General features: G+C 41.8%; 2 protein-coding genes across 2 annotated transcripts; one reads left to right on the top strand and one right to left on the bottom strand.

The window, feature by feature from the left end:
* The first annotated feature begins 393 nt into the window (after positions 1-393).
* On the top strand, positions 394-4,847 carry bcas2 (BCAS2 pre-mRNA processing factor). The gene is made up of 7 exons (XM_070969187.1): positions 394-580; positions 2,507-2,599; positions 2,692-2,762; positions 3,449-3,610; positions 3,698-3,748; positions 3,839-3,919; positions 4,024-4,847. Exons 1-7 carry the CDS (start codon positions 488-490, stop codon positions 4,148-4,150), a joined length of 678 nt encoding a protein of 225 aa, XP_070825288.1. The 5' UTR covers positions 394-487; the 3' UTR covers positions 4,151-4,847.
* A 904-nt stretch (positions 4,848-5,751) lies between these two features.
* otud3 (OTU deubiquitinase 3) lies at positions 5,752-11,171 on the bottom strand. The gene is made up of 8 exons (XM_070969186.1): positions 11,028-11,171; positions 9,870-10,173; positions 9,015-9,163; positions 8,228-8,340; positions 8,002-8,124; positions 7,507-7,639; positions 7,086-7,273; positions 5,752-6,939 (listed from the first exon to the last, which is right to left on the bottom strand). The coding sequence occupies exons 2-8, from the start codon at positions 10,073-10,075 to the stop codon at positions 6,775-6,777; spliced, it is 1,077 nt and encodes a 358-aa protein (XP_070825287.1). The 5' UTR covers positions 10,076-10,173; positions 11,028-11,171; the 3' UTR covers positions 5,752-6,774.
* Between the last annotated feature and the right edge of the window lie 2,070 nt (positions 11,172-13,241).

Raw genomic sequence — 13,241 nt, 5'->3', positions numbered from 1 at the left:
ATCCCAACACAGTGGATCTTCACTGTGTCTGTGCTTGTAATAGTGATGTCAACAGTGATGTGGTGCAGTTCCTCATGGATGCGTGAGTTTAAAAAGAGTTTTGTGACCTCCTGCTTCCTCCTCATCAGACTAATTTGTGATTTTTTAGATGTGTCTTCAGTAGTTGCCTTCAAATAAACTGATGTTTTAAAGCTTTTTTTTTTTTAAGTCTAACAGAGAAATGCGAAACAACACATATATAACGACAAAAATCTTTACCAGATACAGTTGTATTTTGTATTCAGTACTTCACAGCTTCAAGCAGCAGTTACATTCCGCTCCAGTAGATGTCACCAACAAAAAAATCACGGTCGTGGTAGGATTTTATTTTGAAGGTGGAGACCGGAAAGCTTTGCTTTTTTAGGTGGAGAGTGGTCTTGCTTTAGCCGACCAAGACATAAGAGACATAGGCAATTCAAACAAACTCAACAATATAGACTGATTTAAAATGGCCGGAACGGCTTCAGTAGCCGGTGAAGTGTTCGTCGATGCTTTGCCATATTTCGACCAAGGTTACGATGCAGCAGGTGTCAGAGAAGCGGTGAGTAAACTTCGCTAACTGCAGTGTGTTAGCTAACCATGCTTTACCCAGATAGGCACAATGTAAAATGTAAGTATCGTTTTAGTGGCACACTCGGCAGTGAGAAACTGTAAGATTTATTATGCCCACAGGTAGTTGTAATTGATATTTAGCTTGCTCTTTTGTTTAGTGAAATACTTAGCCAACGCTCGATAACGTCAGTGTGTCAATCTAAGCTAGCTAGCTGGCTGGCAGCTCGGTGTTGGAGCGTAGCTGTGCCTTAAGTCTTAAAGTCGCAGCACACCGTATTGCTTATTTCAGCACGTTAACCATGGATGTCATTGACAACACTAATGATGGCTATGTTTGAGCTATCATCCATCCATCCATCCATCCATCCATCCATCCATCCATCCATCCATCCATCCATTCATTTTCTATGCCGCTTATCCCTTTCGGGGTCGCGGGGGTGTTTGAGCTATCAGTATCAAAGTAAACCTTATACATCCTATGCCTAGATCTGTATCTTGCTCTTGTGTTGTTTGAACACACTGATTACTTCGGGCGAAATTAATGTAAAGGATCTTCACAGTAAACAGTTCTCTGTTTCTTTGACTCGTAATACTATGGCAGCTTGGTCTGCTGCCAACTCTCGTCATTCAGACACTAAGAGCTGATCATAAAATGAATGCTTTTGTCTTCTGAATTCTCCAAAAAGGAGGAAACACGAGTTAATTAATAGTGAATTCGCTTTAATGTTATCATTGTCACAACGATTCTGACTTCTCAAATAGAAATGATAACCTTGTTTACCTTTTGAGATCTGTATTTCACAATTATTAGAAAACTCATTATTCAACTCATTATTACTCAAAATCTCATTATTCCAAAATGATTATCTCATGAGGTATGGATCGCTCATTAAGAGATTGACAGGCAGGTTTGGCTGATGTGGCGGCTGAAATTGAAATGCTTCTATAATGCTAATGTGCAGATATTAATATGTCACTATTACTGCTTTCAATGATTTCTAGATGTACACTAAAAATGTGCACATCATTATAACATGGTGCACAATGTATGAGTCACTTTTGCACAATTCAAATTCACTTCCATTAGCTCACTACAGACACTTCACTGCCAGAATGGTTTGGTCCACATATTACATGTTGTAAAAACACAACATGTAGTGCAGAAAGAGCGTGAGCACTGAAAACAATCTCCACAGCACTCCTGTACTACTAGACACAGATCGTGAACGTGTCCGTCTCATTCGGTCTGGCGATCAGGCCTTTGTGGTTTGGAAGCATCTGTTAGTCAGATGTGATCCAAAAACCATTTTTTTTCCACATCAGGTGGTTTGACATGTTCCAATGTGTTGCCTTTGTTTGACCACCAACTGAAAACACTTTGGAAGTTGCGTGTGACGCACATGAAGCTCCCTCTTTGCCTCCAGAGCGCAGCTGCTCATTTAGAGGTTAATGATTCGGCTCACACCTGAGCCCTTCAGCAGACCTCTCAATTAAACATCGTCAATGAAAGCTGCTTAAAGTTGGCAAGAGAATTGCAGAAAGAAACGTGATTCATCATTTATTACAGCTGTCTTTGCTGGGAGGCGTGGAAACTGAGCTCATATGGAAATGTGAAGAATTCTATTTGGACTTTCTTTTGACTCCACAGTCACCCTTTGTACTTTCAGTATTCACTGAGGAGTGAGATCCAAGTTCCAGGACTGTGAGGTGAGGTGTAGGAACTTCCTCCTCCTGGGTCATTTTAGAAAAACCACAAGAGTAAAAATTTATTTTTTCCTCTCAAACTTTTTATGGTCATATGTTTTTCATTTGCACTTCGGGGCTAAGGCCTAAGGCTGCAACCCTTCCAAGCTGTGAAATAAATGTGTTGGTGTTTCATAATCAACAAATAAAAGAATGATCTTTTGTCCTTCAGGCTGCAGCGTTGGTGGAGGAGGAGACCAGAAGATACCGTCCCACCAAGAACTACCTGAGCTACTTGCCCACACCTGACTTCTCTGCTTTTGAGGTGACAAACCCCTCAGACCTCTGAAACCGTCCTCACGGCTTCAGCCAGTATGACAGAAATAACAGCATTTCTTATTTCTTATCACCCTTTAGACAGAAATTATGAGGAATGAATTTGAGCGGCTGGCGGCTCGGCAGCCCATGGATCTCCTTAGCATGAAGAGGTAAACCCGACACACTGCAGGAATACTGCAGCATCCAGCACTCTGACTGTAGTTTAGGCCACAGCTGCAGTATTTTCATAGTTTAAGGTACTTTGGGTTATTCACTTTAGGATTGCTCTGAAGTCAAAACTGCTGTTTGGAAGTAAACTTTCAGTTAATAGAAACAGCCAAAGAAGTTCTAAAATAAACCTATTTGTGCTGCCAGTAAGCAAACAGCAGGGTGTGGTAACTGAGTTCAAGGCTTGGAAATCCCACAATCCTGTAACATCACACCAGTGAACTAACAACTAATCATTATATTCATTATGGATTCGTCTTCCGTAATCACATGGTTCATAGAATAGCGAAAAACATGCCTATCAAAATTTCTAAGGTGCTCATAGTGATGTCTTCAACTGTCTTGCTTTGTCCAACCAGCAGTCCCAAACCCATAGATAATCAGTTGACTGCTATAGCAATTTGATTATCAATCGATGAATCCACTCATTGTTTCAGTTCCAAGCCAAATGTCTTTTTGGTGATTGAAAAGATGTTAAATCATCACTTTCAATGTGTTATAGTCATTTCCTGCCAGCGCTCATTTGTTATTAGTCAGGTATATTTAAGCCTTGTACCTTTTCACAATTATTTCTCCTCCATGGTTCCAAATGTTCCCGATCTCATCTGCCTTTTTATCCCCTGTGGAGATATGAGCTGCCAGCGCCTTCATCAGGACAGAAGAATGACATCACAGCGTGGCAGGAGTGCGTGAACAACTCGATGGCCCAGCTAGAGCACCAGGCAGTCCGCATTGAGAACCTGGAGCTCATGTCACAGTATGGAACCAACGCATGGAAAGTCTACAACGAGTACGTGACAGCAGCCTGTCTCTCACAGCTACTCACTGTCTATTGGTCGAAAGACTGTTAACATGTTGTCTCATCTTCCTCCTTCAGTAATTTGGCCTTCATGATCGAGATGGCTCAAAAGGAACTTCAGAAATTCAGGTGACTGAACTGGAACATTTGTGCTGTGTTGGTGTATTATCAAAACCAGCTTTCACATGTTTACCAGTGTCTTGTTTTTTTGATACACAGGAAGCAAATCCAGGATTTGAACTGGCAGCGTAAGAATGATCAGTTGGCCGGAGGAGCGAAACTACGAGAGCTGGAGTCAAAGTATGCTGTTTGATAACAGACTATATACGTTTATCTCGCTGTACGTAGGAAATATGTAGGTTAGATTTTCCTCTTCTGTAACATCTGTATCCATCCCTCAACAGCTGGGTGTCTCTGGTCAGTAAGAACTACGAGATCGAGAGGGCCATCGTCCAGCTGGAGAACGAAATAACTCAGCTCAGACAACAGCAGGGGGACGAGAACAAGGAGAACATCCGACAGGACTTCTAGAGCAGCAGCTTTCACCCTCAAAGCACTGAACTCCAAACTAATGTTCCCTCAGTCAGACAGAGTTCATCTGGTTTGACTGGACTAAGAAGCAACATGAGGAGGGGAAGTAACCCATACGGAGGAGATTTAATGTCAAACTGGGTATGTTCAACTGCATCATCTATAACCTTGACATTGAGAATGAGTTGCCCAGAAACACCAGACAACACGCCTCTTTTTCCTCAGTAAACAGTGGTGGAAGAGGGTATAAAGCAGTTTTTTGACTGTCCAGATGTTTAAAGCGAGACTATGGACGGTTTGAAACCGGACAGAACGCGTTCATCTTCTTAAAAATGGAGAGTTGAATTCATAAGCAATAAAACACATCTCGTTCACACACTCACGGGTTTACTGCCGCAGCCTCTCGTCATCAGTCTGGAGTCAGTCTGCTGGCTTTGAGGTTCTTTTCTGCTGTTGCTACTGTTAGACGAGCATTAGATTTAACATGATTCAGCAAAAGAAGAAGAGTCATGCTTGAAAATGTAATGTATAGCAGCGTGTGTATTTTGGTCTTTGAGGCTGTCTACCAACACAGGACTGTGTTTAGAATGAAGTGTACATAGTTTGTCAAGTCTAACAGTCATCTCTGTCAGTCCCGCCTTGACTTCCACTCATGTCATTTTTTTATGCCATTTTAATAAAATGAACATTTCTTATATTTCTGAGGGTGTTGACTGGAGTTGTGCCATATAAGGTAACCCGAAACCTGACGTTAGTTCTGCTTATGCAGTACTCTTAGATCAAAGTATATCCACGTGACCATCCCTCTCCCAGTAATCAACAGTTTCATGGAGTCCGGTTGAGCTTTTAGTCCAAAGCTCTCATTTGCACCTGCAGTAACAGCAGTAACAGCAGGGCCCTCACAGAGTCACAGCTTTATTGTCAGGTGCAAATTCTGACAACATATTGGACAAATGACCAACAAGCCATGAGCTGAAGGCCCAATGACCTGTGAGAAAAACACTATTCAACATTGTATTGTAATTATATTGCTGGTGCGAGTCGAGCGCCGGACAATGGGATTCCCAATGGTGATGCTTTTTTAAACCGTTCACCTACTTTGGTTTATGAATTTCAGTTTGATCACTGTAAATACCTGAAATTTGAATAACAGCCAGTCAAATACTTGACTAGATTGTTAACCTGTAGTAAGAGTAGGCAAACATTAACTATGTCCCCTGTAACACATCAACCACAGTCACTGAGTGGGTGGACTGCATTCATGGGGAAAACAACATCCCTAACCCTGACACATCAAAATGCAATCCAAAACCACGGCACCACATGCTGCAGCCTCAGATGCTGTATGATCAGAAAGTCGAGTCATTAGCCCTCCGACAAGGTTGCAGCTTTTCTGACTGCAAGTTAACCCAACACTCTTAAATGCAATTCAGTGACTCGTGCATCACATTGACGACCACAACTGACTGCAGGTAACTACAGCATGTTGATCATCAGCTGTGTGTTCTGCACAACCCTGACTGCCAAACAGCTGGGACTCTGTGTGCAACATAAAGCAGAATGTGATCATTTGTTCATCCTTTTTTGACACATTCTCAATTGAAAACAGCACAAAGACGATGCATTTAATGTTTCATCGATTTTTGCAAATATATGCTTATTACTGAATTTGATGCAGCAACATGTTCTGTTTATGTTTTCCACAGCGTACAGAATTCTGGGGATTTAAGGGATGTAACTGATGCATCATCTTGAAGGATTTTCTTCACATTACAATACAGTGAACATCATAATTAAGCCTACAGGTTAACTGCTTAACTTCACCTGAGGGACCTTTGCTCTAAGTGTAGTAAAACCTCAACCTCTTCCTAAAATGTGCTGTATGTCTGCTGTTAATATTAAATTTCTTTTATTTAGGTTATTTACACCAAAGGAAATCAATAAAAAAAAGAAAGATATAACTTCACTCACATCTGTAAACACACGTCACAGTGATGAAAATGAACTTACTTTGATGAGTCACAAAAACAAGTCACCTTGGATAATACGCAACATATTATCTGGTGGTGCACACAAACAGAAAATCATCATTTATTGTTATTTATTGCCACATTCCTTATACAGTATGCATAACAATCACTCATCTGCCATTCTCCCTTTCACTTCCTTCTTTGGTCAGATCGAACAAACAGCGATCTGAACGTGTGAATCAACATTAGCTCAATCTGTAGCGAGTCAAAAAGCCCAGCTGCACAAGATAATCTGCATTGGTTGTCATGAAAAGCCAGATGTCCAGCATAGAAAGAGGCTTGGTAGCGTAGTAGGTAGACCTGATCAAAGGAGTTTCTACATACACCAACACCAACCGGGGATCGAACGGAATCAAAACCCAGCAAAAACACTGAAAGTCATGCTCTTTCACCCTCGTGTCTTTCACAACTTTCACACACCTCACAGAGAAGTTTGCAGGCACCGTTATACCATTTGCAAAGAAACTACAGGGTTCTCTTTAGGAAAAGTCATCCACTGTGACTGAATCAAATCGGACTATGTGCAAAACGCTGTGGATAGCGGCAGCCACCGGTAGCTAAAGTAGCAGTAGGTTATTTTGGCCATGCTCCAGTCTATATACTGAGAGTATTGAGAGCTGGCACTAAAGTGACCGCCTCTGGCAGGTTCTGGTTCTGGTCCTGACTTCCTTTACTCTGGAGAAACTTCTGCCGATGCCTCTCCTCCTGACGCTTCTTCTTCTCTTGCCGCTGCTGCTCTTTCCTCTGCTTGTTAGTCACCTGGGAATGAAACAAAATGAATGTCTTTAAGTAAGTGATTTCACTGAAACTGAGGTGTGTTTCAACCTCATGTATTTGTTTCTCTATATGTTTAATCACATCTAAGAGTAAAGGTGCTGCAGTCTGTCTGCATGCAATAAGACTACCTTTGGTTTTTGTACATTGCTGCCCTCTGCTGGCTGTTTGTGCTCACTGCAGTCAGTGGCTGCAGCTCTGCAGGCCGAGCAGGATCCTGAAGCACACTGGCCCTGGCAGGACTGACCCAGTATGGAGCCAACAAGCCATTCAGCATTGATGGTTGCCGCACTCAGTTGGAGCAGGTTCTCCTCATCACCTGAGGCGGGAAAGACACACATGTACACATGAACAGAACCAGTCAGTGTGATGTGACAGTCTGCTTGATTACAGGCTGACATGTTTACGGGATCAATGAAAAATTCATCTGAATAGACAAGCTTGAAAGCCTGATGGTTATGAAGTTAGTCTCAAAACTGATTCGTAGTCATTCTCTTTTGCCCTCACGGTCTAATTATTCTAGCAGCTAATGAGTCAAGCATAACTTCTGACCCTGGATTCCTCGATTCTTGATGGAGCTCAGGATCACGCTGTCCTCCTCTGAGGCTGTGGGAGATTGGTTTTTCTGTCTGTCCCGCTGACCATCCCCGAACTCACGCTGCTGTCCTCGTGAATTCTGCAGATTCTGGGAACAGCGACGGAGAACAGCGAGGAAACATCAGAGGCGCATCAGTGAAGGATGTCTCAATAGATGTAACTACTAAACATGACATGACGCATTCTTGACATTTACTACTACTAGTACTAGTAATAATAAACTTTATTTGTATTGTACTTTTCACATGAGCCTCTAATTCACAACAAAGAAACCACATGTATCAAGTGCTTCACATGAAAAAAGACAAGCATAAAAACAGGACTAGAACATAAATGTAAAATGGAATAGAGAATGAAATCCATTTGATAATAATAATAAAAATAAAAGAAAATGATTGAATGATTGTTCGTAAATGCTGGTCCACTGTATGTCCACTGTGTACTACATACCTCTATACGGAGCTGAGCAGGACTCTCTGAGTTGTCTCCGGTCCGCCTCACACTGTCATAATGATCTCCATAGCGGTAGGCAATGTGTAATTCTCTGCACACCTGCTTCTCGGCACCATTTATCTGCGGCAGTAACAGAACATATGAACTGTGCGGTGCGCCACAGGGGTGATAAATTCTGCATTTATAATAGCACCCTGGATTGTGTGATGTCATCTATCCCTACCTCCCACAATGGTGTGTTGAGCTGATGAATGACCACTTTCACCTGCTGACTGCGAGCAAAAGCCACAATAGCGTCATTGCCAGCAAACGTGCCAGGCTGAGAGAGGTTGGACACTGGGTGGAAAGAAATGGAAACAATTACTCTTAAGATCTGAAACAGTCACACAACTTTTCTTCTTGAGCTTCTGATGGTACCATCACGTATACCATATATATATTTTTTTTTAATTTCTGAATGACTGATGTAAATATTACCACATGGCACTGTAATGAAATAAAACATTTAATTAGTTGCTGTTCTGAATTAAATCAAGATGTCCACAACTAGCAGTCGTTCCCAAACTTGTTGGCTAGGGACACTAAAACTTATGTGCATCTTCATCAGCAGTCACATGTCTAACATTTAACCAAAGAGCTTTCTTCCCTTCTTACATTTACTTTTTCAAATTTTAGAAGCCTGAAACGGTAAAATTAAACAGTAATTCACAAGATTAGTTTCTGAAAAATAAAAACACCATGAACAGAAATATGTTTTTTCATACCTTCTACACAGCAACCTCTCAGATTTATATTGCAACAGCTTATTCAAGGAGTCCCCTCCCAAAGTGGGAACCACTGACATACAGCATCTGTCACTCCATCGCAAACAGAACTGATGGCCACCAGGGGTCACTGCGTTGTTGCTGATCAAAATTGTCCCCCATTGAAATCAATGGACTTCCCATGTACGGTGAGAGGACAGAGCTGTCAATTCTGACTGAGGCATTAGTAAAAGTCTCAGCGCTTACAGTGCTGTGCGAAGGGCACATCATCCTCGACGAAGGGTTCAAAGTCCTGCCGATGGGACATCATATACTGGACGGTCTCCTGCCGAAGCCGCAGGTGACCCCGGGAGTGACCCTCTAACTGGTCGCCTAGAGCTCTGAACAGGCAGTTCCTACAAGAAACAAAGACAGTATGTCTTCACAGGACTGCATAGAGTTAAATCACTCAGTTTGAAGGTTCCTGGACAAAATGAAGGTTATGCTGTGTTTGTATCAAAGGCTTATATTCCACTATGCATTCATTAGAGTAGGCATTAGCTGGCAGGTTTCTCAGTATTGGTCAATAACAATGATTTAAGCCCTCCAAATGACAAGACTCCCTGACCTTCTGCCCTGTAGTAAAAATGACTGATAGACGCAAGACTGGTCAATCAATTAAATTCCCATCCAGATTTTTCATTAAGCCAGAAAGACATAAAGACATTACTGGTGCTGTTTTCCAGTCTTAAATGGCGCAGTGCTGTGCCTGCACCACTGCTGGTGTTGTCAGTTGGGGAAGATAAATCGTGTTTCAATGAAGGACTGTCAAATTATGGCTCTAGTGACATTTGCCTGTAATAAGCAGCAGCCATGCATTTACACATACTTTGCAGTTTAGTTTACTGTACATTGTTACTGACTGTGGGCTGGGGAGAAGTAAGCATATCAAGGCATCCTGGTTACTCATACTGGGACAGCTGTCTCCAGCTGTCTCCAGCTTGAAAATAACTTTTATGTCTATAATGAGATTTAAGAGACGTGTGTTGCAGTGTCAGAGATCATAAAGGACAACACAGAGGACGACACAGCTAGATGCCACAGTCATTTTTTGGCTCTCACCCATCTCCAGGCACTTCTCTCAGCTTCAGTCCCAGCGCCTGGAGCTGATTGGAGAAACTGACAAACTCTGCTCCTTCCTCACAATCCTGAGGCCGGTTCTTGCGGTCTTTTACGATGGCCCGGCGTGCTGCCCGCTCATCCCTCTTGCGTTCCAGTTCACTCTTCTTGTTACCTCGTACAGGTTTCAGCGTCTGTTTCCTTGACATGTTGGCTACGGCAGTTTCTGCGGGCCAGCAACACCAAAGAATGTCTCCTTATAGTAACGAGCTGGCACTTGCATCAACCTCTGTCACACATCTGGAACCTATTTACAAAGATGGAAACAGAGTTGGGGAATGGCAATTTTTCAGAAAAGGCAAAGAGATAGCCAGTTAATTTTCTGTGAAGCTATAATTTGCAACAGATTTACATCCCACTATAGTCTATCCCTGATGTAGAAGACATTATGGCAAACTATCAGGAAATTGGACAATTTCATGCTGAGATTCTCAGACTATACATATGGATAGCAGCTGGTACGCCATTCACTATGGATTTTACCTGATTCTCTAGTGCATACTGTCAAATACAAAATAGAACTACATATTAAGCAACACTTTGTTTCCATATAGTCTAGGCTTTGATCACATTGCCAAGTGCCGCTGTGCACGGTGCGCTCTGCAGAGAACATATTGTCCGAATAACAGGACTGCTAAATAGTATAGCTAATCATCCCTTCGTGAAGAGCTGTTTCGCAATTTAAAAGTGTAATACCGGCTTATTTCACATTTTAGGGGTTTCGGATAAAATGTGTTGAGACCGATGCAGAAACAAGATTGTGTTATTTTGATCTAATATTCTTTGTATCGTTGAAGCTAAATACCCCTGACAAGTTTCGTTATATATCGCGAGCTAATAGTACTGTCCGATGTAACTACTGGCACAAAGTAACGTTACTTGTTGTAACATTACTTGCTAACCACCACAAACCGAGCATTATCTGGTTTGCGATGAAGTTAGCGAGCTAACATGAAGTTCGAGAGCTAGCCGTTAGCTAGATAGCATTCAACGGGTGAATACTAGCGCTAGTTACATAACAAATCATATCTTCCCGTTTGTATGACTCATTACATAATAAGCAACTGGATAACTTGACGCAGGTAATAGATAAATGCCTACCTTTAACACGTTCCGTCGACAAGATAAATGTATGTTCCGTTTTTACTTTTTAGGCTCTGAAGAGGAAGGTACTGATTGTCCGTTTTTGTTTACAACTGAGGTTCCGCATGCGTATTTCCGTGTACGTCAAAGAATACGGAAGCTGGAGTTGGCCAAACAGCAGAGGCGATTTACAAAACGAATTGCATTGGATTGCAGTAGCACTTTATTTAATAAACACAAAGAGTCCGTATCCAATACACCCCAGCAATTTTATACACAAGACTTGGAAAAAAGTAGGATATATGTAAATTCAGTTAGTACAAACACGTACCATTCTATGAGGATATAACAGATATATGTAGATAAGCTGATCTATCTATCTATCTATCTATCTATCTATCTATCTATCTATCTATCTATCTATCTATCTATCTATCTATCTATCTATCTATCTATCTATCTATCTATCTATCTGATAATTGAGACAAGTCACAAAGCTCTGACTCATTTTTTATTGCAGACTGTGACTCAGGACAAAGTAGGAGGTTGAGTAAAGAAATTTGCTTCTGAAAATCCCTCCACCTTCTGCTCTCCTCAGCTCTTAGAAAATCTACTCACCACCAACTCCTTTTGATGATGACTCCACACAGTTGGTGAAAATAATGTGGGGGAGGAGTGGGCTGCGAAGCAATAAACAGGATGTTTGCAATGTAAAAAGACCAGCAGACACACTGAGACAAAAAAAAAAAAAAAAAAAAACAGCCTCAAGACATAAAACTGCATCAGAAAACAGAAGGAAGCAGTAAAACAATTCCATTTCCTAAAAGTAGAAAAAAATTACAAAAAAACGTACCAAACCAGATGGCGTGAAAGAAATAGGACATACATCTGCAGATGTAAGTTGGTGTGTGGTTTGCTATAGACCTCGGTGTGTGATGGCACTGTGTGTGCACAGATGTAATGGCCTGAAGGCTATCCAAGCATTTGTGCATGTGCAGCAATCAGCGTCAGTCACCTGAGTGTAACAGAGCGGCAGTCAGCCGAGCGTGGACAACAAATCATTTATACCGTATCTATGTGCATGTACAGTATGTTTGCGTGTGCATGTGTGTGGGTGTGTATGCGTGTGTGTGTGGATGGGTCAGTCCAACACGGCGCATTAAATCATTACGCTATAGGTACAGTACATTATGTCAAAGAAGGTCCTTTTCAACTGATTTCACAATGTTTTATTTAGGACTGAAATAAGATAACCCTTTATTAATCCCACGGTGGACTAAATTGCGATGGTTGAATTCACATTATTGCACATAGGAAATATGATATAACACAGTTTAGATTTGTCAGTTTCAGTGTGTGGTGTCTACTGGGAGCTGTGTTGATTATAAAGTCTGACAGCGGCAGGAAGGAAGGACCTGCAGTATCTCGCCTTCACACACTGCAGGTGGTGCAGCCTGTCCCTGAAGGAGCTGCCCAGTGGGTCACAGTGTTCTGTGTGGGGTGGGACATGTTCTCCATCAGGGATGATAGCTTTACAACCGTCTTCCTTCAACCCACTACCTCCACCAGTTCGAGAGGGCACCCCTGGCTAGAGCTAGCCTTCTTAACCAGTCTGTTAAGTCTCTTCCTGTCAACAGTCGAAATCCTGCTGCCCCAGCTGTCCACTCTGTAGAAGATGGCTGGTACCATCACAGAGTCAAGAAAGGTCCTCAGGAGCGGCCCTTGCTCTCCAAAAGACCTCAGCAGATGTTTATTTGATAGCAGCCGGCACGTTAAGGTTTACATCTGTGATAAAGTGGATTAAGTTTCCTTCCCTTTTTTTAAACAAATATAATTGTTTTTGGTAGATATTGGAATTTAAACAGAGGGGTCGATCCACAGGACATAGACTTTAAAGGGTCAGTTCACCCAATTAAAAGAAACAGATTTTCTGACTCATTGCTAATGGTATCTAGCTGTGCAGATGGTTCTGAATTCACGTGATTAAGATTTCCAGATACTTGCTCCTGAAACAACAGCTGCCAACTGAATACAGTAGAGGTGAATGGTATTTGTGATAAATGGGGAAAAAGTCAGCAGTAATGTATCTTTGCAGAAACAAGGTCATGTGATTCCTGAGGCCCTCGATATGTTAATAACTTATCTTCTATAACCTCTATAATTCATGTACTAAAGTGCAAATGACTGGCTGACCACTTATACATCTGAAAAATGCTGTTAACTCTCATTCAA

Source organism: Chaetodon trifascialis, chromosome 8, assembly GCF_039877785.1.
Source record: "Chaetodon trifascialis isolate fChaTrf1 chromosome 8, fChaTrf1.hap1, whole genome shotgun sequence".
NCBI classification, from domain to species: Eukaryota; Metazoa; Chordata; class Actinopteri; order Chaetodontiformes; family Chaetodontidae; genus Chaetodon; species Chaetodon trifascialis.
The sequence above is the reverse complement of the archived record's forward strand: the minus strand, read 5'-3'. Positions and strand labels throughout refer to the sequence as shown.